Source organism: Vigna unguiculata, chromosome 7 (genome assembly GCF_037176805.1).
Source record: "Vigna unguiculata cultivar grain cowpea cultivar isolate G323 ecotype 2 chromosome 7, ASM3717680v1, whole genome shotgun sequence".
NCBI lineage: Eukaryota > Viridiplantae > Streptophyta > Magnoliopsida > Fabales > Fabaceae > Vigna > Vigna unguiculata.
The window spans coordinates 6702411-6727473 of NC_140798.1; the positions used below are offsets into that span (position 1 = coordinate 6702411).

Genomic DNA, 25063 nt, shown 5'->3' on the forward strand with positions numbered 1-25063 from the left:
TTGTTGTTTGTCTTTAGTATGTTGCATTGCCTCGAATACAGTAAAGTTGACTTCATCATCCTGCACTCTGACCTTTAGTTTGCCATCATCAACATCAATAATGACCTTGGCTGTTTTCATGAAAGGTCTTCCCAGTATTAGAGGGACTTCAATGTCTTCCTCAATATCCATCACAACAAAATCGACTGGGAATATGAATTTATCAACTTTAACTAAAACATCCTCTGCCACTCCATATGGATACTTCAAAGATCTGTCAGTTAATTGTAATGTCATCCTTGTAGGCTTTACTTCTAGATCTCCTATTCTCCGTAGCATAGACAGAGGCATCAAATTTATACTTGCACCCAAGTCGAGCAATGCTTTATCTACTGGCAATGTTCCAATTGTGACTGGAATTGTGAAGCTCCCAGGGTCTTTGGATTTCTGAGGTAATGATTTCTGGATTATAGCACTGCACCCTGCTTCCAGCTCCACTGTCTCTTCAGAAAATTTTCTTTTCTTTGTTAGGAGCTCTTTCATGAATTTTGCATAAGTTGGCATCTGCTCCATAGCATCCAAAAAAGGAATATTAATCTGCAGTCGTTTGAAAATATCCATGAACCTTGCAAACTGCCTCTCTTTGTCCTTTTTGGAAGGGTTTTGAGGGTATGGAAGGTTTTTCAACTGGGGTACCTGTTTCTCACCCTTCTCCCTCTTTTTCTCCTTATTTTTATTTTTTTCTTCTTTTTCTTCTCTTCTATTTACAAACTCTCTTTTATTTTTTTCTTCCTCTCCCTCACACTCATTTTTTTCTTTCTCTCTCTCTGGTTCCTCCAACACCTCCTCTGCAACCAGGTTGTCTCCAATCCCTCTTCCCACAATCTTACCAATTCTGGTAGTAATTGAATTACAGTGCTCCTTCGGATTAGTCTGCATGTTGGCTGAAAATTGACCTACTTGCTGATATGATAATTGCTTAGCCAACTGTCCAACTTGTACTTCAAGATTTCTGATTGAAGCTTCTGTATTCTTCTGATTGGTCAAAGAAGCTTGCATAAACTTTTCTAAAGTATCCTCCAATTTAGATGTTCTATCATGCACCGAAGGATAATGTTGTTGCTGTTGTTGATAAGGAGGTTGTCTGTTTGAAGGACCAGCATCTTGCTTCCATCCAAAATTCTGATTTGGATTGTTTCTCCATCCCTGTGAAAAGTTGTTATTGTTGGAGAAATTTCCTGGTCTTCCTTGGTTGCTCACATATTGAACTTCTCCTTGTGAGCTACTTTGATAAGAACAATGACCATTTGGATGATCTCCTCCACAGAAGTCACATCTCATGAGTTGTTGACTGGGAGAAGATTGCACAACTTGCAACTGCTCTGGTAGACATTTGCTTCGTCAGTGCTTCAATCTGTTGAGTCAGAATCTTATTCTGAGCTAAGATCGCATCTGTAGTACTAAGATCAAGCACTCCCTTCCTCTGAACAGTTTGCCTATTATGCTGAGCTTGATGATCTGTGGATGCTAATGCCTCAATGATTCTTGTTGCTTGCTCCGCATCTACACTCATCATTGTTCCACCTGCTGCTGCATCTAATATCATCTTGGTGTCAGGCCTCAGACCATTACAGAATATGTTCAACTGAGCAATATCCTCAAATCCGTGATTTGGGCATTTCCTCAATAAGGAATTGAACCGCTCCCAAGCTTCACAGAATGGCTCATCTGGTCCTTGCCTAAACGTCGAAATATCAGCTTTGGCTTTGATGTAACGAGATGGTGGAAAGAATCTGTTCAAGAATTTCTCCTCAACATCCTTCCAACTGTTCAAACTCTGATTTGGATGTGACTTAAGCCATTCCTTTGCTTTACCTGCCAAAGAAAAAGGAAACAACTGCATGTATACATGCTCAAGATCTCCTTCTTGAAAGCCCATGGTTCCTATCAATTCATAGAATGTAGAGAGATGAGTGTATGGATCTTCATTATCCATTCCAGTGAATTGATGAGAACTGATCAAGCTGAGGAAAGCTGGCTTCATCTCCAGAGTTTTAGTGGTGGATGGTATTGCTATGCTAGAAAAATATCTCGGCCCTTGTTGCATAGCATAATCTCCAAGTGTCTTCCTGGCTGGAGCTGGTCTTTGATTCTCCATGTTTTCTGATTGAGGTGTGATGGAAGTACTGGAAGATTCTTCCCTTGTCTTTCCTTGCTTCTTTTTGCTTTTGCCTCTGTTCCTTCTAGCTGTCTTTTCTATCTCCGGGTCAAATGCTAATCGATCTTCCGGAACCTGACCTCTTAAGAGCATAAATCAAACAGCTCAAGCAAGGATTAATACAAAGGAAAAATTTAATAAGCTATCTAATAAAGAAAAATATATACAAAGCTGGATGAGATAACTAGAAATTTCAAAAGAACACCGTTCCCCGGCAACGGCGCCAAAAATACTTGTTGAATCTCTTGGCAAGCGTACCAAAAGTCAACTGTAGTATAATGATTTGAAGTAAGAGTGTCGAACCCACGAAGAACGAATTCAGTTAAAATAATTAATTATCTCAATCAGCATATATATACAAAGATTTTAAATTTGATTTGACATTGACTTTTGCATAAAATTAATACAGTAAAAGCGGAAAAGTTTAGAAAAATACAGTAAAAGAAACTGGGATTGAATTTCATTTATCTCCCTTGTCTGTAATCTGGATGAATATAATATATAACATATGAAAATACCAATATTGATGCACACTCAAAAATCATTTATACCGATCCCTCGCGTATAAAATTCATAAGATTAGTTTCCTGAATATTGATTCCTCACATATTCAACAAACTATCCAGCATTACGGTCGAGTGTTAAAAGCAATTGATATATTGAGATCTATTCCTAGCATCACAGTATATCAAGTATCATTGTTCAAATCAGATTTTCAGAAATACTTTCCGGTCAGATCTAAAAATCAAAATCAAAACATCTATTGATCAGATAGAAGTAAGCATTAAGAGCAAAACAATAATACCAATACTGAGTAAAACAGAAATGCTATATATAAATATCACCAGATTACATCCAAGTTCGAGTAGATTACATTCAATCCCAAAGGAGAAGATTAGCCACTCATGGTAGCCAACAAAATCCTATGAGCTAAGAAGAAGAAGAAGAAGAAAATGAGAGACTGTAATGCTCCTGGTAGCAGCTCTGCAGCACGGACGTCTTCTTCTCCAAAAATTCCAAGCTGATTTGCAGTTCTGAACCTCCAAAATATATATACAGCCCGAACTCTCGCTTGGGCTACTAAAGTCTCGCTTGAGCGAGACAACATTCTTCATCCTAAAGAAAGCCTCTCGCTTGGGCGAGATGTGCTGAAGCCAACATCTCGCTTAAGCAAGCAAGAGTACTTCAAGCTGAAGAAAGGATCTCGCTTAGGCGAGATTGGCAGCATCTGAACTCGCTTGGGCGAGTATGGCGGCAAGAGAGGGTTTCCACTGCACGAACTCTCGCTTAAGCGAGATTCTGCGTCGCTTAAGCGAGAATGGCGGTAGTGGCTTTGGCTTAGGCGAGAATGCTTTGGTTTTGAGCGAAGTTAACAACATTCCTTCCCTATTTTCTCTATTTCTTACTTTCTCCTTCACTCTTCTTGAGTTCTCTTTAATCTTTCCTGAAAAACACACAAAATAGGATCAAATGATTTCTTTAAATCAAAACTTGGAAGCATGTGATTGAAACTTAGATTTAGGGAGAATCAATATGAAATGAACACAAATTTAAAGTATAAGTGCCAGGGTTTGTTATGAATCTTTACTAAATTTTGGCACTTATCAGAAGTCAGGGTATAGGCCTCGGTCCAAGGCAAACCGGTGCAAAAAGGGGTCAATGGCTTCGGTTCTTCTAACAATCGAAGCCATAGGGTTTATTTAGGGTTCGAAAATCGCGAACCCTCTTCTTCCTCCCTGTGCCAGCCTCTGCAACTCTCTCTCTCTCCGCTGCCTCTCTCCGCTGCACCACACCCTCTGGCCACCGTCGACGTCCTTCGGCCAGTGCAACCACCACGCGACCTCCTCCTCCAGCCACCATTTCGCGTCTCTCTCTCGCGCTCTCTCTCTCTCTCGTGCTTTCAAAACTCAAAACTCCATTACTGCAACTGAGTTCACTCTTCGTTAATGGCTTCTCAAAACCCTAATCAAAGAAATTCTCTCTATCCTCAGGTAATCGATTCTAACCCCAATGCTCCTTCGCCTCTCCTCAATACCAATCCCTCATCCTCTTCGCAAATCCCACTCTACCCCTCCATTGACTACAACGACCTCGTTCAAAACCTCTTTTCCGAGGATGCCTCAGCTGCTGGCTCCCCCTCCGCGCCGCCTGAGGCCACCGAGGAGGTCCTCCTCTGCATCCCCGGTGCGATCCTCAACCTCGTCGATAAGGACTACAGCGTCGAGCTTGCGTGCGGTGATTTTTCCGTCATCCGCCTCCGGTAGGGAAACAACGCCGTCGCCGTGTACGCGCGCGTCGCCGAAGAGATCCAATGGCCTCTGGCGAAGGATGAGACCACCGTGAAAGTCGATGATTCGCACTACTTCTTCTCGTTCCGCGTCCCCAAGGGCTCCGATCCCGGGGAGGAGGAGGAGGATGTTCTTAGCTACGGGTTAACGATCACTTCGAAGGGGCAGGAGGGGCTTCTGAAGGAGCCCATATGGCTTCGGGTGGAACCCAAAACCGAGGCCAAAAGGTCGGGTTCTATGGCCTCGGGTTCCATTTAACCGAGGCAGAAGGGGCCTCTATGGCTTCGGTTCTTAACCGAGGCCAAAAGCTATGTTCTTTTGGCCTCGCCCCAATATGCTTCGGTTCCCGAATTGGTGCAGAATATTAAAAACAATCGCTGCCAAAGGCCCTTCCTGCACTGGTGGAGCCAAGTATAAGTAATTTGCATGACTAATTTACTTTGCTTTTAAGTGAAATGAAAATAATAGTCTTTTGATATCATGACAACATGATATGTTATAGTTGCCTAACTATTGTGTAAGCATTTTAATCAGTGAGAAATGTTTTTTGCATAGTACGTCTGAGCCATATTTTTAAACAACAATTTCTGGGTGCAAATTTATGATATTTACTAAAAAAAATCATGTGGTTTGTCTTGTATTCAACTTTAAGAATTCATGCTTATATGTCTTTTAACTTTAAAAAGTTATTATTTCCTATTTACACTATTATTTGTCTCTTAAAATGATTGAATAGTATGTTGTTAGTCTTTATATTAAGATACTCTCTTTTTGTGGAAATAAAATTTGAAATGAATGAAAGCTTCTCCAATTGATAGAGTTGTACCGTATGACCTATTAACATTTTCAGCCATACCCTCAATTAGGCGGTCCAAGAATAAGCGGTCGAAGGCCGTCTGCTACAGGCGGATAATCCAGTGGGTTGTTGATGTGGCAATTTCTTCGGAGTGATTTTAGGGAGCTCACAACCGAGCGGCCTGAGGATAAGCGTTCGAAGGCCGCCCACTACGACCGGTCGGCCATATGTAATTTAAAATCACACTGAGACCCTTCTCAATGTAAGTGTCGACGAACATAGGCCCTGATTTGCCATTCTGGTCTAACTATAAAGGGATAACAACATGGTCGATCGGTTAGCCGGATGGACTAAAAGGTAAAACTTAGATTAAAAGTAAAACAAGTCAGTAATCAACTTTAAAAAGCAATTGGACCATGATTAAGAAAACCCTAATCACATGTCCATATGAAAAACTATAAATAGGAGAAGGTAAGTTGGTAGAGACTTTTATTTCGCATTTATTACAGCATTAATTGCATTCACCCAAATGGACTTGAACTGACTTAAATATCATAGCCTTATCCACAAGTGCCCTGATCCTCTAGACAGCCGAATGGAAGAGAAAGAAAAGAGACCGCAAGGGAGAAACTACATTGAGGAGAAAATAGACAAATTGAGTATTTTAGATATGTGTTAGGTTCCTATATCCGAAACAAAAGTTAATTTGCTTATTCTTGTAGTAATACTATGAACTTTGAGACATGTGAAGAGCGAGACAAAGTTTTCATTTTCATAGTTAAAAACAATAGTTTTTTTCCTTCAAATAAAACAACTTGGATATTGCTATAAAATATTAAAGTGTTATGTGTGGTCATCATTCTTGAAATTGATTTTTTTTTTTTTACAAGGATCTACAACTCCGACACCATTTTGTTAGTGGTATTCCAAAGTTAAAAAATTGTGCAGGAAAAAATTTAGAGTAAAAGAAAAATAATTTGGGGATTGGTTTCTATTTTGATTGTTTTTCTTTCTATCTTTTTGGTTACATTTTGTAGCATATTCGAAGGTGTTTTGAAAATATAAAATAACTTTTGAAAGTCTATCATATGCAATGTTAATATAAAGAGTTATATGAAAACAACTAAATACTCTAAATAAACATTCAATAAGTATTAAATATTCATTAAACACTTACAATAATGCATTATTAACAAAAAAATAAAAGAAAGGATGTGGATAGGTATGTTTTGTTTGCTGATGGATATAACGAAACCAAAGAAGTGAATGATCCCATTTTTTTTTTATTGAGATGTTGACAAATATCATAGACTACTTTGTCTCCTCCTGTACTTAATCTCTAATCATCTGATATTAATTACGTAATTCAACAAATGAGTCAATATTTGACCCAACCAATTTATAAAATAGTATTTAAACTCATTTGTATAATGTAAATTAAATTTATTTCTAATTAATATAAAATATTCATCATACAACAGTAAATTTCTCCTCTGAAACATAATACAAGGCTCTTCCTTCAACCACCCACCGAGTACAGTGGTTGCAATACTTATTACAAAATCTATACATAATTTATGTGAGTGAATTTGTGATCTATATGTATCTTTTTTAGCTTTCTAAACTAATGTCTGAAAGATAACATCAGTCATTAACTTGCTTTTATCCAAATAATAAAAATAAACAAAAAGTAAAAAATTATAACTTGATGGATCCTTTGACAATTGATATGAAAAAACTTGGTTAAATACACTTCTACTTTCTAAACTTAGATGCTAAAATTTCATGTTTCAAATTTTTATATTTTCACTCAAAATTTGAAAAAATAATAAATATATAATCTTTTTAATTTAATATTTTTTCATAAATAATATTTTAGATTAACATTTAAATTAAAACGTGTCAACTATATTTATTATTTTTAAATTTAAAATTAAATTATATCAAAACTTAGAATAAAGATAAATTTTTAATTTATAAACTAAAAATATATTTAAAAAGTTTCATGACAAAGAATTTTAAAAGGAAAAAAGAAAACACTAAAATATTTTTTCAATTAAAATATTGTATCTTAGAAATATTTTTGGAAGTAATCATGATAAAGAAACTTGTTTTTACCTGTAAACTATACTTGCAACTTTAAGTTTATATTTCATGACAAAATTTTTATCAGACAAAAGTCTACATTTTAATATTTTTTATTTTTTTTAAAAGTATATTTATAGTAAAATGTAAAAAAAAAATATAAATGAGTTTTATAAGATTGTTACATTCAAATAAAACCGAAAACTTAAAAAAAAAATGTATGACATGATGAAAAATAATGTAAATTGAAATTTTTTCAATGATCTACAGCGATATGGACTCATTAATAACTACTGTTTACATTTATATTATGTTCCAGAAAGTTGTTGGGACTTATTGTTGTCAATACAGGTGTATACAATTAACATCACGGCTGACGTCAATAAAATTTACCATTTTGAATGTCATTTTCATTCCTTTCAAATCAGTGGCGACGGAACGGAAGAAATGGATGAAATGATGCAGAGTTGACTGCCATGAAGAATAACAGTAAGAAAAAGTGAAAAATAATTATGTGGTTTACTTTATGGATAATAATATTTGATCCATTTTTTATCCACTCTATCATTTTAATTATTTTTAAATTATTTATATTAATTTTTTAATAGTGTAATATGATGATTTAAAGAAAATTGAAATAGTAATATTATTATTTTTTTAACTACAGATTTAGTATTTTTTTCATTTAAAATATATTTAAAGTTTGGAAACTATTATATAAATAAAAATATGTAATATATATATATATATAATAAATTAATATGTTTAAATTTTATAAATAAATGTCTTTTTAATTTTATAAAAACGTAGTTATTATAATTTTCGTATGAAAAACATATAAGTCATGTATTTTAATAATTACTTTTGAATTAATCTAATGCAGTTCGGGACATATTGATAACTACTCCCTTCTTTGTAAAGACAGGATATATTGATAACTACTTCCTTTTTGTAAAGACAAATGCTCGTTCAAATTCATAATTACTTTTAGAATGATAATTAGATATTCTAATTTTTAGATATATTTCAACATAATTTTATACCAAAATATTATATGTGGAATCTCAATGAAATTGTTTTTTAATAATATGTAAAGTATATGAGAATCTAATTTTCTTTTATTTTTATTTATTTTATCTAAATAAATTTATGTTAGGCGTTATTGATATTTTATGAAAATTTTATTTAAAAATAATAATATTAGAGAATTACATCAAATTCATGATAAAATTACATCGTATATATAGATAAAACAAAATAACTAAGTAAAAATATGGGTGGATAATAATTAACTTATGATTTTCTTCACAAAAATCATTTCATAGAACTCCATATACCAAAAAAATGACAAACTTATCAACATATTAAAAATTCAAAGAAAGGTCTTTAATTTTTAAAAATCCTTGTTTTGGATGATTATTATTAATTTTTTTTGGCCTACCCATACATATTTCATTGTAATTTGAACTGGCTCATTATCCTCTTCAGTAATGAAATCTTCAATCTCATCACGTATATAGCTCATATAGAGGTTATGTTCAATTCCTTTGCAAAATGACCTTCCTTAAATGACAATGAATTAAAAGTTGTCTCTTAACTACTATGAGTTAAATCTAATTGTTGTAACCTTGTAATCTTTTATCGAAGAAAAAACACTAAGAATGCAGGAGATAAATTTCAAGTTCCAATTGCCAAAACTTTTCGCATGTCTTCTAAAGAAGAAAAAGCAAATTTATAAATCCTTTGCCAAGTGGAGTTGTCTTCCGTTGACCCAAATGTTTTCAAGTCACATCAAGTTTGTTACAAAGGTTTAAATTTATAAGCAATTTGTCCCTTTTTATTAACAAAATACGCTCTTGCAAGTGATTTTTGCACTCCTCCAAACCAATAAGATAAATTTCTTTAGAAATTTGTTTAAAGACCATATATTCCTTTATATAAGGATAAGATAATTGGGATAAATGAATATCACACACATTATTAATAACATGGACAAATGCACGTTTTTGTGCCCACAAATTTGAAAAAGATTTAGACAAAGATGATTTTCTATGATCTTGATCCTCTAAGCAACCCTAAGGAGTATGAAATCCCGAAGAATAATTCGTACCTATGCCTCACCAAGTGACAATCCTCCTTCCAAACAACCACCCACACCAAAAGGGCAGATTTACACCCCATTTGAGTAATATAAGTGAATCTTCTCTAGCCATTTTCCAACCACGTGTGCAGACCCAACCACCTCTAACACACAATCACCAACGAAACATTGAGTAACATTATAGTTACACTTGTGTCTAACATTCGTCATGATCATGTTAAGTTTATAACCTCCATTTTCATATGTAGGATTACGGTCACTCCTTATTTGTTTAAATGTGAACCTCCATTCCTTATGGTCATTTCCATATTCAAAATGAAGAGTCTTATGACTTAATAAAACCATGTTTTTAAAAACGTAGGAAGATACCTACATATGTTTATAAGTTAGTACAAAAAGTTTTATCTATGTCACCATGTATCATTTGATAGATTAAAAAAATATTTTTTTTATGAACATAAAAGAAAAAGTTAAGTTTTATATTATGTATTTTTCATAACTCATTTTTAATTGAGATTTGATTATCACAAATTTTCCTTTTAATAATTATATCCCTCGATATTTAATTATATTTTGATAGTTTATTATCTAGTTTTGAACATGTTTTTAAATATGTATACTTTTGAAGAATAAAAGAATAGATTTATTTTTTTAAATGATAAAAAGGAAGATACATGTGAAGACAAATACAACATAAATTGAATGTCTTCACCTATTATGAATCATGATGTGAATAATTACGGATGACAACAGGTCAGGTTCGGGACGAATAATGCCTATTTACTATCCAACTTACAATAGAAAATCCAACTTGTTGCCCACTTGTTACATATCAGATACCTGTTTAAAAAACACTTGCAGATTTTTGAAAACTCGTCAGTATCCATGGATACCCACAAATATTAAAAAATGTATAATTTTTTAAAATGAAATGACGAAATTACAAAAAAAAATGTAAATTAACTTAAATATAAATTATATTTTATTTTTAATTAATTTAACTTAAAAAAATTTAAATTAAATTTTAGTTTAATTTTTTACGGATAATTGATACCTACGAGTATCGGTAGTATGATATCCACACCTGATCGTTTATAAGTGCATACTAAATTATCCGTTACACATTATCTGCATGTACCTGTTTAAAGTATCCATTCACTACTTGTAGCGAATTTTATCCACGGATACGAGATGACATGATTATTTTTGTCATCCCTACTAATGATCCAATTGTTTATTTTTGTTATATTAGTGATAATTATTAAGTATATAAATTTTGAGTGTATTATTTTAACTTTTCTATAATTATAGGTCATCATCCGTCGACTACAAAAGATGTTGTAATTAACGATAAAATTTTATTAACTGAAATAAATATGCCGGTAAATTTTATTGTTGATGGATTTTACTGATGAATGTTAAAATTTTAATTAACGACAAATAAGTTCGTTGATAATACAAATTTTAATTATTAACATATAATTTCATAAAAAATCCATGATAAAAAATCCATCAAATTAAAAATATTTAAAATGTGAACAATAGAACAAAATTCTTCAAAAAGAATATAGCATTGATATAAATGCTTTACTATTAAAAAATGTTTATTCCAAATTTTAATTATAGAAAATATTATTTGTAAAAAATATAACATATAACATTTAATTATAGAAAAAAATTATTTTAAATTTTCTTTCTTTTATAATATAAAATATTTATCATTGTTATAGGAAATTATTATTTTTTAAACTTTTATATTAATTAATTCATTCAGTCATTCTAAATTTTTTTTTAAATAATTTTTATCATAAAAAATATTTATTTCAAATTTTCTTTTAAGAATATTTTCACTATTAATTATTGAAAATTTATTATTTCTTTTAAATTTGTGCTAATTAATTAATTTATTTAAGATTTATTGTTAAATATAATTTTAATTATAAAAAAATAATTTTAAATTAATATACGATTTTAATCATTTTCAATTAATGATATTTTTATTTATGTATTTATTAATTAAAATCTATATTTAATTGATCAATCAAATTAAAAAATAACTAAAAGTTGAATAATAAACAAAAAGATCTGAAGAAGAAAGCATTTATAAAAATGCTATATTATAGGAAAACATTTATTTCGAATTTCTTTTATCAAAAACATTTCATTATAAAGAATGTAGTATTTAATTATTGAAAACATTTATTTCAATTTTTTTCTTTAATAATATAGTTTTTACACTATTGATTATTGAAATTTTATTATTTTTTAATTTTTATGTTAATTAATTTATTAATTTATTTAAATTTTACTGTTAAACATAATTTTAACTATATTTTATTATTCTTTTAATTTTTATATCAACTAATTAAAATCCATCTATAATTAATCCAATTAAATTAAAAAATAACTAAAAGGTAGATAACAGAAAAAGAGATCTTCAAAAAGAAGATTATATATATAAAAAAGTAATCGATAATCGATGATTACAAAAACAAACAAATAATAATAATTATTTTACACAAATTTTATTGTCAGATTGTTTAGTTGGTAATATCGTGTTTGACATTTAAAAAGGAATGTTTAATTAATTATTTTGTTCTTTGTTTTTGTTCATAAATATCAAATTGGTCATCTAATTTTGTTAAGTATCAATTTAGTCCTAATTTTTAAAAAATTGATGTAATGTGGTCTTTTTTGTTAAATTTATTGAAACGAATCAAAGATTTTTCATTAAAATTGACGTTGTTAATATGATGATTTGCTTTATGAATATAATTAACATAATCATAATGCTAATTTTGATAAAAAATCATTGATTTGTTTTAAAAATTTTGACTAAAGGGACTAAATTGCATCAATTTTTAAAAAATTGAGACTAAATTGAAATTTAACAAAATTTGAGAACCAATTTAACACTTTAGAACAAAAATAGGAACAAAAAAAGTAATTAAAAAAAATTAATGTTTGGATTAAAATAATTATATTTATTATTTGTTAAGTTTGGAAACTAAGTCAAAATTTTATAAAAAAAGTTTTATACAAGAATAAATTTTAATTTAGGATTAAAATTCAACGACTAAAGACATTATTAACCTTTATATATAGTAAGCTGAAATCTAAAGTATTGATATAATATTTAAACAATGAATGTTAAAAAAATATTATTTTATTTTTGTTAGTTCATGTGATATAATAGGTTTTGGATTTGATAAATAATAGCTAAATATTACATAAAAGTTATAGATTTTTCCATCCTTTTAACACTTTTCACACTTGTTATAGATCCAAACTTGTCAAGCAGGAGTACGAGGAATAATATTTCAGAACCAAATTAAGATTTTTGTGAAGATTTAATGTACAAATTTAGGGTTTTCTTGTTGTCACCTTTGAAGAGCAACTAGTGGTTGAAACCTTTTCGACTTCAATTCGATCATGTTTACTTAATATAATTAAGGTGTCAGGATGGATGAAAGGCATTCTAATAACGAAACATTTGTTTGGGGGAAAAAAATAGAAGCAATCAATCACATTGTAAGAGAAATGAAAATGTTTGGTTCATACTTTAAAAAGAATTAAAAAAAGAATTATATAAGTTAAAATCTTAACTAATGACATGATATTACGGATTATTCATTCCAAATCCAACGTTAATTATTTTTTATAATGGTCAATTTTAATGGTCCATAAATGTTGAATTTTAAAAGGCCAGATGTGCTAATGAATTTTAATTATTAAAATATTTGCTTTTGTGCGACACTTATGAATCTGGACGTGATAACGCGCCATTCCACGATGGATTTCATGATAAGAAAGAAGAGTCATATTAGGCATAGTTAAGGGCATAAAAGGAAAAAATAGTACAAGTATTAAAACTTAGAAGAAACATAAATAGTATTCAATTCCTTTATCAGTATAAACACTTTGAGATGCCTAATGCATTTTCTTATTTGTCAAACACATTTATTCATATGTTATTTAATAAAAATACGATTTTTGACCATGTTCTATCTAATCAAAATATATATGGACAAGTTGTCGGTAATAGACATTTTTGTCAAGCTGTGCTATTACAAGAACTTAACAAAGGCGAAAAAAGTAAAATTTAAAGATAAATGAAAAATATGAAGGAGAATAACAAGAAGAATGTAAAGAAAACTAAAAGAAAATATAAAAAATATTTAATATTTTCTCTAATTTTCTTGTAAGTAAAATTGTAAATATTTTTTTTTAAAATAAAATTTCAAGACATTCTAGTTTCTAAAAGGTTGGTTTTAAAAAAAAAATAGTAATAAATTATATGTATTCTCCCATTTGTAATATAATTCATGAATTGAAATCGAAATTCGGAAACAAAATTTCCAAGTGCTGTGGGTCTTCAAGAGGCCAGTTTCTTTTCTTCATGAATATTATTTTGAGATTTTCAAATTCAAAGTAGTGAATTTTCTCATTGTATTTATCCTTTTTCTTGAATGTGGTGAGTTTTCTTTCTCTCTCAAACACCCATTTCTATACTTGAAAACTCATGGTTAATACTTGAGTATTCCAAAATTGAGCGACATTCATTAAAGAGGGTTATTTCACTCAAATAAAATTTTTCACTTGAGTTATCTTCTTCTCCGCTTGAATGATAATGAATGATGAATGAAAGTAAAGGATAACGAATGAAGAACAAAAGACACTCAAATGCTAAATCAATAAAATAACAAGATGACATAAATAAATTTTAAACAATGAGTTCATACATCACTTAAACATTTAGTTCAAATAATAAAATAAAGATTAACAATTAGAATTTATGATAGTTTTATATTTATATTTTAATAACTAAGATATATAATATACTTTTAAAAATAAGTACTTGAAGATTGTTGTTAAGAAGTAGTCTTTAACTCTAATTCAATCTTACAAAACCGACAATTTATAAGGTGAGATTTGTACTCGTTTATATATCAGAAATTAGTCTTATTTATAATCGATATGTGTAATTTTCAATACACTCATTCACACCAATGCATATACATTTGAAACTTTATATTAGACATTATTAGGTGGTTCAATAATAGTTTGATAACAAGTGAAACAATAGGTCCAATAAATAATAAACTTTGCCATAATAGACTATAATTCATGACTTTGATATTATGTTAGGAAGTAAACTCTAAACCTAATCCAAATTTACAAAATCGATTTGTAGTAGGTGATTTGCACCTATATACTATAAATTTTAAATTTACCTTGTATATACTTTCAAAACAAAAATAATAATTGAATTATCATAATTAAATATATCTATTGAGAGTATATCCATAAAAACAAGAAAGGAAAAAAAAATATTATTCTAGTAATTTAAACATTATTTTGTATGCACATGTTCTACCTTCAATTACATAATTAGATTGATATAGTTATTATATAAAAAAAGAAGAAGGATATAATCATGTTTTTCAACATGGAATATCCTGATAATTATATTTCACTGATGCTGTTAATATCATTTATCTCTATTATATTGCAGCATCATACTTCTACTTATTTTTCTTTCTCTTCTTCTCATTGGTGTGATGGTTGTCTAAGAATCATTTTAAGAAGAAAACAAATTCCTATAATTCTTTCAATCATTTTATCTCGGTGTATATGAATTTCGATTTTGACAACGAAGAGATTAAATATTAATACATTGACACTACATATTGGAACAAACATAATTGAAGTATAAACTATGACTTTGTGTTTCTAAGTTATAATCATTTATTAACTTTTCAATCATTATTATTCAACTAACATTCTCAGAATAAATTGACGGTAATAATATTTATTTGTATTTTTTTTATTTTAAGATTTTGTTATAATATCATATCCTATGTTGGTTTTTAAAACAAGGAATTTTGTAATTTTAATAGAAAATGTTGATAAAGCCAGCGTGGTCATGCCGGTACTTGTGAGTGGTCAACGAACCTGCCACGCCAGCGAGATTCCTTTCACATTCACAATATGCGTTTCCCAAAATAACCTCCAAGACCTAATAAAAGGATCTGACGAATCGCAATTAGACCGTTCATCTTTTCATTACCAGTGCCTATCTTCGCATACACTCAACCGAGCTTCCATCGTTTCTCATTTCACTTCAATGGCAAAGACCTTCAAATACATCATCGTCGGTGGAGGAGTTGCCGCTGTTAGTTCCTCTCTCTCTTTTCATCTTCGTTTTGTTCACCGTTACATCGTGTTTCCACTCTATCGGTTTTTACTTTCTTCGATTCGCTTTGAAATGCACTGATCTCGAAAATCTACTGTAATTTAAGTTTATCTCCGTGTTCTTCTTGATCCGTTTGAGTTTAGTAGTGGAATCAAATAATTAAGTTTCAGAATCCGGTTACGAATGCGAATAGGTCGATCGCATTTCCAGTGGCTTCCGTTAGCTCTTGAATGTTGTGAGCTTGGATTGTGCGATTCCAGAATACGAAAACGCATATCATTGTGAAGACTCTTTGATTTTTGTCTTGTCTTGATGTGTGGATGGATACTGTTGCTAATTAGTTTTCGAAATCGCAGGGTTATGCGGCGAGGGAGTTTGCCAAACAGGGAGTTAAACCAGGGGAATTGGCTATCATATCCAAGGAAGCGGTATATAGCTTATTTATAGACTTTTAAACTGTGTTGTCTGTCTTCTATTTTCGCAAAATCTTAGTAGTTCATTTCATAGTTCATGAATCAAGTTCAATAATCATAACTGATTATGTGAAGCCTCTGTTTTAGAAGATTGAAAATAGAGCAATGAAACAGCCCAACATTGAATGAGTAATGCCTATGCGATGTCTTCCGATGAATTAAAATTAAACGTTTCAAAAAAATGTATTTTTTTTTAATTTCTTTAAATGGTAAAAATAAAATAAAAAGGAAAAACATTGAATTGTGCAATTCATACCAATGATATGTAATTACTCTGATACATCCATGTATAGTAGAATCTTCAAATGATATGAATCCTTGGATAGTCAAATCATATCGAGCTGTCACTCGAATAGTGAATCGTGTGATTCTAATAATAATAATGGATCTAACTCAAATAAGTAGCAATTTACAATCTTGAACTATACATCTTATAATTAATATAATTGAATATTCGAATAAAAATGGTTTCTGGTTGCAACTTTCCAATGGCCAAAATGGTAAAGCAAACTTCATGCATATTCTCTGGAGTATCTCCGCTAATGGTCTCCATAGATTATTCTTGTAAAATTTTGTTTAAAACATTTTTAACCATTGAACCTGTTGCAATTATTTTTTGATTCATATTCCCTTATGTATTGTTTATGTTCGCACAGGTAGCACCTTATGAACGTCCTGCTCTGAGCAAGGCTTACCTTTTTCCAGAGTGTAAGTTTGTAGTGCTATTATTACGTACATCTCTATTTTTCTCAATCCATTTATAGGTTTAATATTCGTAGCTAAAATGTTGTATTAGTTTTCTATTAATTGTATCTCTTAAAATATATTGTTGGGTTGAGTTTAATCGAGGCTATGTCTGTTGTTTATCCTGGACTTTTCATCTCTGTGGAATTCTCTATTAAATTTAAATATCAGCTGGCCTTCATAGTCTCATGAGTATTACCTTGATGTCACAATTTGATTTTGCAGCCCCTGCTAGACTTCCTGGGTTCCATGTCTGTGTTGGAAGTGGAGGAGAAAGGTTGCTTCCTGAGTGGTACACAGAGAAAGGTGACTTTGGCTTTTACCCACATTATTTTAGTTCAGCCTTGTAACTCACTGGTGTTAGGAATCAATAGTTGACCATATATCAAGTGAAAGGGAAAGTAGATGGAAGATTGGATGTTAACAGTTTTCTAATACAATGTTACAAATTGTTTTGATGATTGCAGGGATAGAGTTAATTCTTAGTACTGAAATAGTTAAGGCAGACCTTGCTGCAAAATCACTGATCAGTGCCTCAGGAGAAACATTCAGTTATCAGACTTTGATTATTGCAACTGGCTCAACAGTAAGGATGCTAGTAGATAGTAGAGATGTTGCATTGTCCTCGTTCGCCTCGTACTAATGTTAATATTTGCCAGGTTATAAGGCTGACAGATTTTGGTGTGGAAGGAGCTGATGCGAAAAACATCTTTTATTTGAGAGAGATTGACGACGCTGACAAATTGTACGAGGCAATCAAAGCAAAGAAGAATGGGAAAGCTGTGGTTGTTGGGGGAGGATACATTGGTCTGGAGCTTAGTGCAGTGTTGAAACTCAACAACATTGATGTTACCATGGTCTACCCGGAGCCTTGGTGTAGTAAGTGGATGTTTCTTTTTACACAACCCACTCACATGTGTTACCCGCATGGGTAGTATTCCTATATATATATGAACTAACACCGTCATTTGATGTTGCAGTGCCACGACTTTTTACTGCCGATATAGCTGAATTCTATGAGGGGTATTACGCAAATAAGGGCGTCAATATTATTAAAGGAACTGTTGCAGTTGGATTCACTTCTAATTCCGATGGAGAGGTATGGCTGCTTGTATTCTCGAATCCTGTCGTGGGATAGCATTATAAAGTTCGTAATTAAACCTAGCGTAACTCATCAACCATTCAGGTAAAAGAAGTCAAACTAAAGGATGGCCGAGTCCTGGAAGCTGATATTGTTGTTGTTGGCGTTGGAGGAAGGCCACAAACAGCTTTATTCAAAGGGCAGGTTGAAGAGGATAAGGGTGGAATCAAGGTGAGTGATAGCATATCCAGAGACGTGTTGACAGTGTCTAAAATGTTATCCTAAGTGAACAGTGATCCTTGTTATCAATATCAATAACATCATTTGTTTTTGGTTGCAGACCGATTCCTTCTTCAAAACTAATCTTTCCGATGTATACGCTGTTGGTGATGTTGCTACTTTCCCCTTGAAATTATACGGTGAATTGAGGAGAGTTGAACACGTTGATCATTCTCGCAAATCAGCTGAACAGGCGGTGAAGGTAAGACGCTTCTCAAAATCATTGCCCCATGCCCTCTCGATCCTGACATCCTGTATTGAAAGCATTAAATGGTTCCTTTAACCTATTTAGTAGATATATGCTTGCTGTCCTGTTTCTCACTCTGTGATAACGTGTTTTATGTAGGCCATCAAGGCAGCTGAGGATGGAAAAACTGTTGAGGAGTATGATTACCTTCCATACTTCTATTCCCGTGCATTTGATTTATCATGGCAATTCTATGGCGACAATGTTGGTGACACTGTGCTATTTGGAGACAACAAACCAACGTCAGCAAAGCCTAAGTTTGGGTCATACTGGATTAAAGATGGGAAAGTTGTGGGGGCGTTTCTGGAGAGTGGAACTCCTGAAGAAAACAGTGCTATTGCTAAAGTTGCTAGGGTCCAGCCTCCGGTTGCGGATATAGACCAGCTTGCTAAGGAAGGCCTCTCCTTTGCTAGTAAAATATAATTGGTGTTAGCAAGGAAACGGTGCTTGGTGATTTGCATAGATTGTATTTGAACTAGCTTCGGTTTATCTTTGATCATGTATTTCGGGAACTTTTTTCTTGTGTTTTTTTGTTTGAAATGTGATTGCAAGGGATATGGTTTACCGTATCTATTTCTTTTCTCTTGCAACTTTCTGGTTCTGCATACGCTTTCCACACTTGATAACCAGTAGCTATTTGCAGTTCAAGTCACAAAACATTAACGTAGAGAAATAAGACTTACATGAAGTGCTGGATTTTATGTTTAGCGCAAGATTCTAAAAAATATTTGCATGTAAAACTGATTTCCATGAACGATTGCTGCCTAGTTGTCTCATTCATTCTCATCGGAGGAGTATTTGTCATATTCCCAATTCAAAAAGAATATTTTGGGTGACAAAATTCTCCCCCTTTCAATTACCCGTCACCAATAATCGTTGTTTAGAACCACTCGCCATATTTTAATGGTCACGATGCAATAACGGTTTGGCCGGTTTCAACAGCTAAGTGTCTTCTGATCAAGCAGGGCGCAAACATGGTTGTTACAATTGTTTATTTATTTATTTTTCGAGCAATTCGCAATTAAGTATTGAATGTGAATGTAGCAGCGGTCCCCTCAAGCTATAAGATTATAAACATGTTTCGTTGTTCGCTTTTTAGAAAATAAGATAGCTTGTTTAAATTAAATAAAAGTAAGTAATAAAAATAAGGATAAAAAAATAAATAATAAGATAGAGACCAAAATAAAGAGATGAATAAGAAATCAAAATCTAAATTAAAAAAAGTTGTTCAATAATTGAAAAATAATGTGATAATTTAAGGTATAAAGATATTAGAGTTCAGTTTCAGAAAATCAACCACTCATATTAAAATTGTCTAAAAATCTTGAAAAGAAAACTATTATGAAAAGACATCATCTAAGAAAAAACTTTTACATTTACCAAAAACCTTAGAATGAGAACTTATTAACAAATATGACTATCATCTCATAAAAATAAACATTATTTTTTCGTAAGTCTATCATTATAAAGTACTTCGTATTTTTTCTTCGTGTCTTGTAATCTTTTAGTAACAATTTCATGCATGAATAACTAAGGTCTTTCTTGGCTTATAATGAGATCTCATTAACCAAAAGATATATTTTCTATAATCAATTACGTTATATATGAAACAAGAATATTAATGCTTTTCTTATTTCTTTTTTAAACCATACTTTATGTATATTTATTGTAGCTAGCTTTTATATATGTTTTTCATTATTTTATTTAATTTTTTAACTACCTCAAACACCATTCATGTTTTTATCTGTTTTTACTAACTAGGATAATAATGTTGACTACTTTTTATTGTTCATTTTTCATTCCTTGATAAGTGTGATAAACACCCATCCAAACTTTGAACTTTTACTATTTGAATTCTAATATTATCATATTTCTAATGTGTGACATTTGCTTTTAAATAGATACAAAGGTTCCAAAAAAATATTTAGCTCAACTAGATAAAAAAAGAAGAAGTTCACATTAGATTGATTTTTTTCGTTTAACGTTCATAATTAGAAAATTGCTTTCATGTTTTTTTCACATTACATGTGTCTCTTATTGTTGACTTTGTTCTTGTCCTTAATTGCCCCTTTAATTTACTGTCTATTGCTCGATTGAACCAATCCCATTATATTATCCTCACGTTCACAAAAAATATGTCACCTTACATGACTGAATATGAGACAATTAGCATTAGTTGTGAATCACATGGCCTTTACTATTTCTATCCATCACTATGTTCATCAACGATCTCTTCAATGATGATTCAATGAAGACATCCCAGATTAACAAAATTGCAGAAGATAATACATACTTAATAACATTTTTCTACTTTGGGTCGTGGATCATGTTAATTAAGAAAACATGTTTGTTACACAACTTATAAAAAAAGAGGCTTTACATTTGAAAAAGAATGTGTGTTGTTTAAGTGAATGATGATGAGTTTAAACAAAGCAAAAATAATAATTTTTTCTTACATTAAAAAGAGATATTAAGAGTAAAATATAATTCACAACGCAACAACAAGAATTAAAAAGACATTTCATTTTAAATGCTTCATAAAACATTTTAACGAACAACAAGAATGGCTCTACCATATGTATGCGTTCAATGTTTACTCTTCAACAAAGGTCATATTTTTTCATATGTTTGACTTTCTTTGTAACTTATGTTTAATCTATCCAATTATTTTAAGAGAACAAATAATAATCCATATGCCACGTAATTATAATGTTAATTCCAGTTGTATTGTGAATTTTCTAAATCTTGTATGCATACTATACAAATTCATAAACAAATTACTAAAGCATGATAATATTCTTATCATAGAAATAATTGTTTATTTTCTTTCTTTGAGAGTTCATTAATTCTTACTCATAAAAAATAATTGTTTATCTTCCTTCCTTGAGAGTTCATTGAATCAAAACTACGACCATATAAAATGAGTCACACGCAATTCTCAAGAGTTTTACTCTTATTTTGTATCTTCATGAATCTCAAGTGCCCTATATCTCTGAATTCATATTAAAACTTAATTTGCCGAATTCATGAATCAAAACTTATACCGATTCACTTCATGTTAAAACAAGGATGAGATTTTATTCCATGACTATCTTGATATGAAAAAAGGGAAAACAACGGAAACGGCATTCAGGGTTTGGCAAAACGATATTCACATTTACTCGTTATTGTGCTAAAAACCAACAAATATGGTGGGCTGCAATATTATTCGAAACATGGTAAGATGCAGGACTCCATCAAATCCATCTACACTTGGTACGACCAAACATTTATAAACATTTTTCTCAAGTAGCTAAATCAATATATTATGCGGTACTAAGCATACCAAAACCTTTCCCTTAGATCAAGTGAACCTATGTTCTCAATCCATTAAAATCATCTCATTCAATTAATTTCTTAGATCTACACTTGTTTAACTTTTACTAACAATAAAAATGTACAAATTCAGTTCAACTTGAGAGAAGTTGGGATTCACTTCATCTCATTTGTCACCAATAAACATTTACCAAGAGATTTATACATTCAGAACCCAAACAGTGATTTAATAGAGTGATTATTAGTTAATGTCACTTCTAACTAATGATAGTTATAGTAAAAAGTAGAACAAGATATAAATTTTTCTATGATACCAAAATAAAATTCCATAACATCAAGAAACTAAAATATCAAATCAAAGTCATCCAACTTGGTTGGTCATTGTTGAGATATAAAAACACACTACATTACTCTTTAGAACAAAAATTTGATAAACTCAGAATCTCTAGTGTCAATTGAGAATATATTCTGGACAAAGCTGAATAGAATACACCAATTAATCGAAAAGACTGAAACCCATATCCTGCAATGACAAAATAAAATGAATTAGAAAAATCAGATTACCCAAACCCATATATGCTTGAAATTTGAACAAGAGCTAAACTAGATATTATACACAACCAATTTAACCATATATAAAAAAAATATTATATAAAGTTACTTCAAAAGTTCAAATTCGCAATATGAAAGTTGTCTTGACACCATTAGGACGAGACAAAAACTACAACTTGTTTTGTGCTTCCTAATTCACCCAAAAAGGTTTTCTCTAAATGCTACCATAGAATAAAGCGACAGAAACTCCAATTCCGATTAAAGAATAAAACTAAAAGTACATAAAAACATGAATCTAAGTTGTCGGTTGCTATGCTATGATCTATGCAGAATGTTACTCAATTATAATTATAATTTCTAATAGACTCAACCAACAAAAATTTTAAAACCATCTAGTACATCCCAACTAGAATACCCAAAGGTGAATGAAGCAGAAAGGGCATCAGAACACTTACATCATCGGATTCCTCTTTCTCCTCGACTTTTTCCTCTTTCTTTGCCTCAGCGGCAGGGGCAGCAGCAGCACCACCTCCCCCAGGCGCAGCGGAGACAGCAACAGCCCCACCACCACCAGAAGGCACCGAGGCAAGCTTTTCCCTACCGGCAGCAATAACCTCAACTATATCCTTTCCCTTAATTTCAGACAAAAATTGTTCTATCCTATCACTGTCCGCTTCGGCACCAACTGCAAGTAAAAAAAGCAAACAAAAATTGTCCAATCCTCAGTTTCAAGAACCTATCCACAATAACCAAGTAATACACTACCAAATCAAAAATCCATTCGCCTAATTTTTGGGCCGATAAAGAAATTCAATTGGGGCAATAATTTTATCTGAACTCAATAAAAGAAACCACTTTGACCAATATTTGCGCTAATTATAAAAGAAAAAACAAATGGAGCAACAAATCTTAACCTAAAGCAAACTAAGAACATAATAAGTTTGCCAGTCATAACTAAACCTAATAACTTTACACAGTTTATTTAATTTGACCGATTAACAAATTGAAATAAATAAGAGACTAGGAGAATAATGGAACCCACCGGAGCCGAGAATGTCCTTGATAACAGCGGCGGAGGGGCTCTGGTTGCCTCCGAGAACGGCAAGTAAATACGCTGCGACCACCTTCATCTTTCTAGAAAATTACACTCTTTAAGTAAAAATAGCAATAACCGTAACCATAAAGAGTGAGAAAAGAAGAAAACCTGAGAGAAAGTTGGAGCGAGTGAGGTTGCCAAGGAGCAGAGCGTAAACGGCGAGTTCAAAGGGTTGAGTTATGTTATGCCACTGTATTTGAAGCAGAAACTGTGATACTGCTAGGGTTTTGTTTTGCAGAAACAAAACTAACCGCTTCCTGGGCTTTGTTACACACACCCGTATTAGGCCCATTTTTCAGCAAGGCTTCTATTTCCTGCACTCAAATGTTTTCTTTGCACATCCCCCTCAAATTTTCAAAATGACAATTTTGTCATAGAAGTGACTTCTGGGGAATATATCTTCCAGAACAAAAAAAGTCTTCTGAAATTTCCAAAATAAAATTTTCAGAATAATTTTTTTGAAATAAGATTTTTTTAATAAAGTTTCCAAGACAAGTAAAATACATTTCATAACAAACTTTTCGGAATGGAATTTCATAAAATTTTTGGAACACATGTAATGTCTTTTGGAATGAGTAATCTAAAATACCCTGAGATATGTTCTGGAAAGAACTTTCTCTAACACATGAAATATGTTTCCAGAAAAAAAAAAAAAAACTGTTTATGATGAGTTTTTTTTTTCACACTTTTTCTCTCTTATTCTTCTTTAATGTTCTTTCTCTATTCTTCTTCCTCCATAACAATACTATACTGATGATAGTATCGATGGTGACCATGGTGGCAACATCAACCATGATAATATAGTGCAATGGTAATGTGTGTCTGAGTTTTTTCTATTTATTACACTGCAGTTAATAATTATGGAGGTGTAGAAAGCAGTAGCTTTTCAGCATGTAAATGTTTTTATATTACTTTATGCCTTTACTATTTATACAGTCCAAAGTTTCTATTTGAACAATCTTTTACTTAAAAGAATGTTTACACCTTCATCTCTACCCTTCACTTTAATTGTATCCTTAATCAGTCCCATCATTTTTTTTGTATGAAAAGTATAAAAAATTTACTTTAAATTAGTTTCATTGCAATTTATTAAATTATTTATTCATATAAATATTTTTATTAAATTTGTAAAATTTTACTCAGAAAAAAAAAAAAAATATATATATATATATATATATATATATATATCACTATTTTATATTCCAAAAAATATATTTTGGAAGAGTCCAAAAATTAACTTTCAAAATGCTTCTAATAAGTAAAATTCCCTTTAGTTCTAAAAAATACTTCCTTATTTGTGTCGGAAAGTATTTTTATTTTTGTTTTTTTGGAATTTTCCTAAATTTATTCAAAATTGTCACAAGAATTACCTTTTTAAACTTTCCAGGACGTACTTTTTAGAATTATATGTAAAAATTCCTTTCTAACCCTTTAAATTTTATTACCCGCTTCCGTTGTTATTGGTTTTATTTTTTTTTTGTGTGTAGATGAACATGAAAGACAATGTTAGTAAGATTTTTATGTGCTGAATATTTGAAAAGATGAGGCAATAAATAATTTTTTTTATTATAATGTACATTACAAATTAAAAAAGGGTTAGTAACTTATAAACC

The 25063-nt window shown here is 31.1% G+C and overlaps 2 protein-coding genes and 1 non-coding gene across 3 annotated transcripts; 2 read left to right on the top strand and 1 right to left on the bottom strand.

Annotated features, from left to right (window-relative positions):
• The first annotated feature begins 1640 nt into the window (after positions 1-1640).
• Positions 1641-1747, top strand: LOC114189298 (small nucleolar RNA R71). Its single transcript, XR_003605604.2, has one exon. It is a non-coding gene; the product is annotated as a small nucleolar RNA R71 (small nucleolar RNA).
• Positions 1748-15454: 13707 nt separating this feature from the next.
• On the top strand, positions 15455-19077 carry MDAR1 (monodehydroascorbate reductase 1). The gene is made up of 10 exons (XM_028081356.2): positions 15455-15642; positions 16020-16091; positions 16793-16844; positions 17106-17186; positions 17348-17466; positions 17540-17759; positions 17861-17979; positions 18067-18192; positions 18302-18442; positions 18587-19077. The coding sequence occupies exons 1-10, from the start codon at positions 15595-15597 to the stop codon at positions 18908-18910; spliced, it is 1302 nt and encodes a 433-aa protein (XP_027937157.1). The 5' UTR covers positions 15455-15594; the 3' UTR covers positions 18911-19077.
• A 3009-nt stretch (positions 19078-22086) lies between these two features.
• On the bottom strand, positions 22087-23781 carry LOC114190295 (large ribosomal subunit protein P2w-like). Its single transcript, XM_028079125.2, has 4 exons — positions 23559-23781; positions 23397-23488; positions 22810-23039; positions 22087-22325 (listed from the first exon to the last, which is right to left on the bottom strand). Exons 2-4 carry the CDS (start codon positions 23482-23484, stop codon positions 22299-22301), a joined length of 345 nt encoding a protein of 114 aa, XP_027934926.1. The 5' UTR covers positions 23485-23488; positions 23559-23781; the 3' UTR covers positions 22087-22298.
• Positions 23782-25063: the final 1282 nt, after the last annotated feature.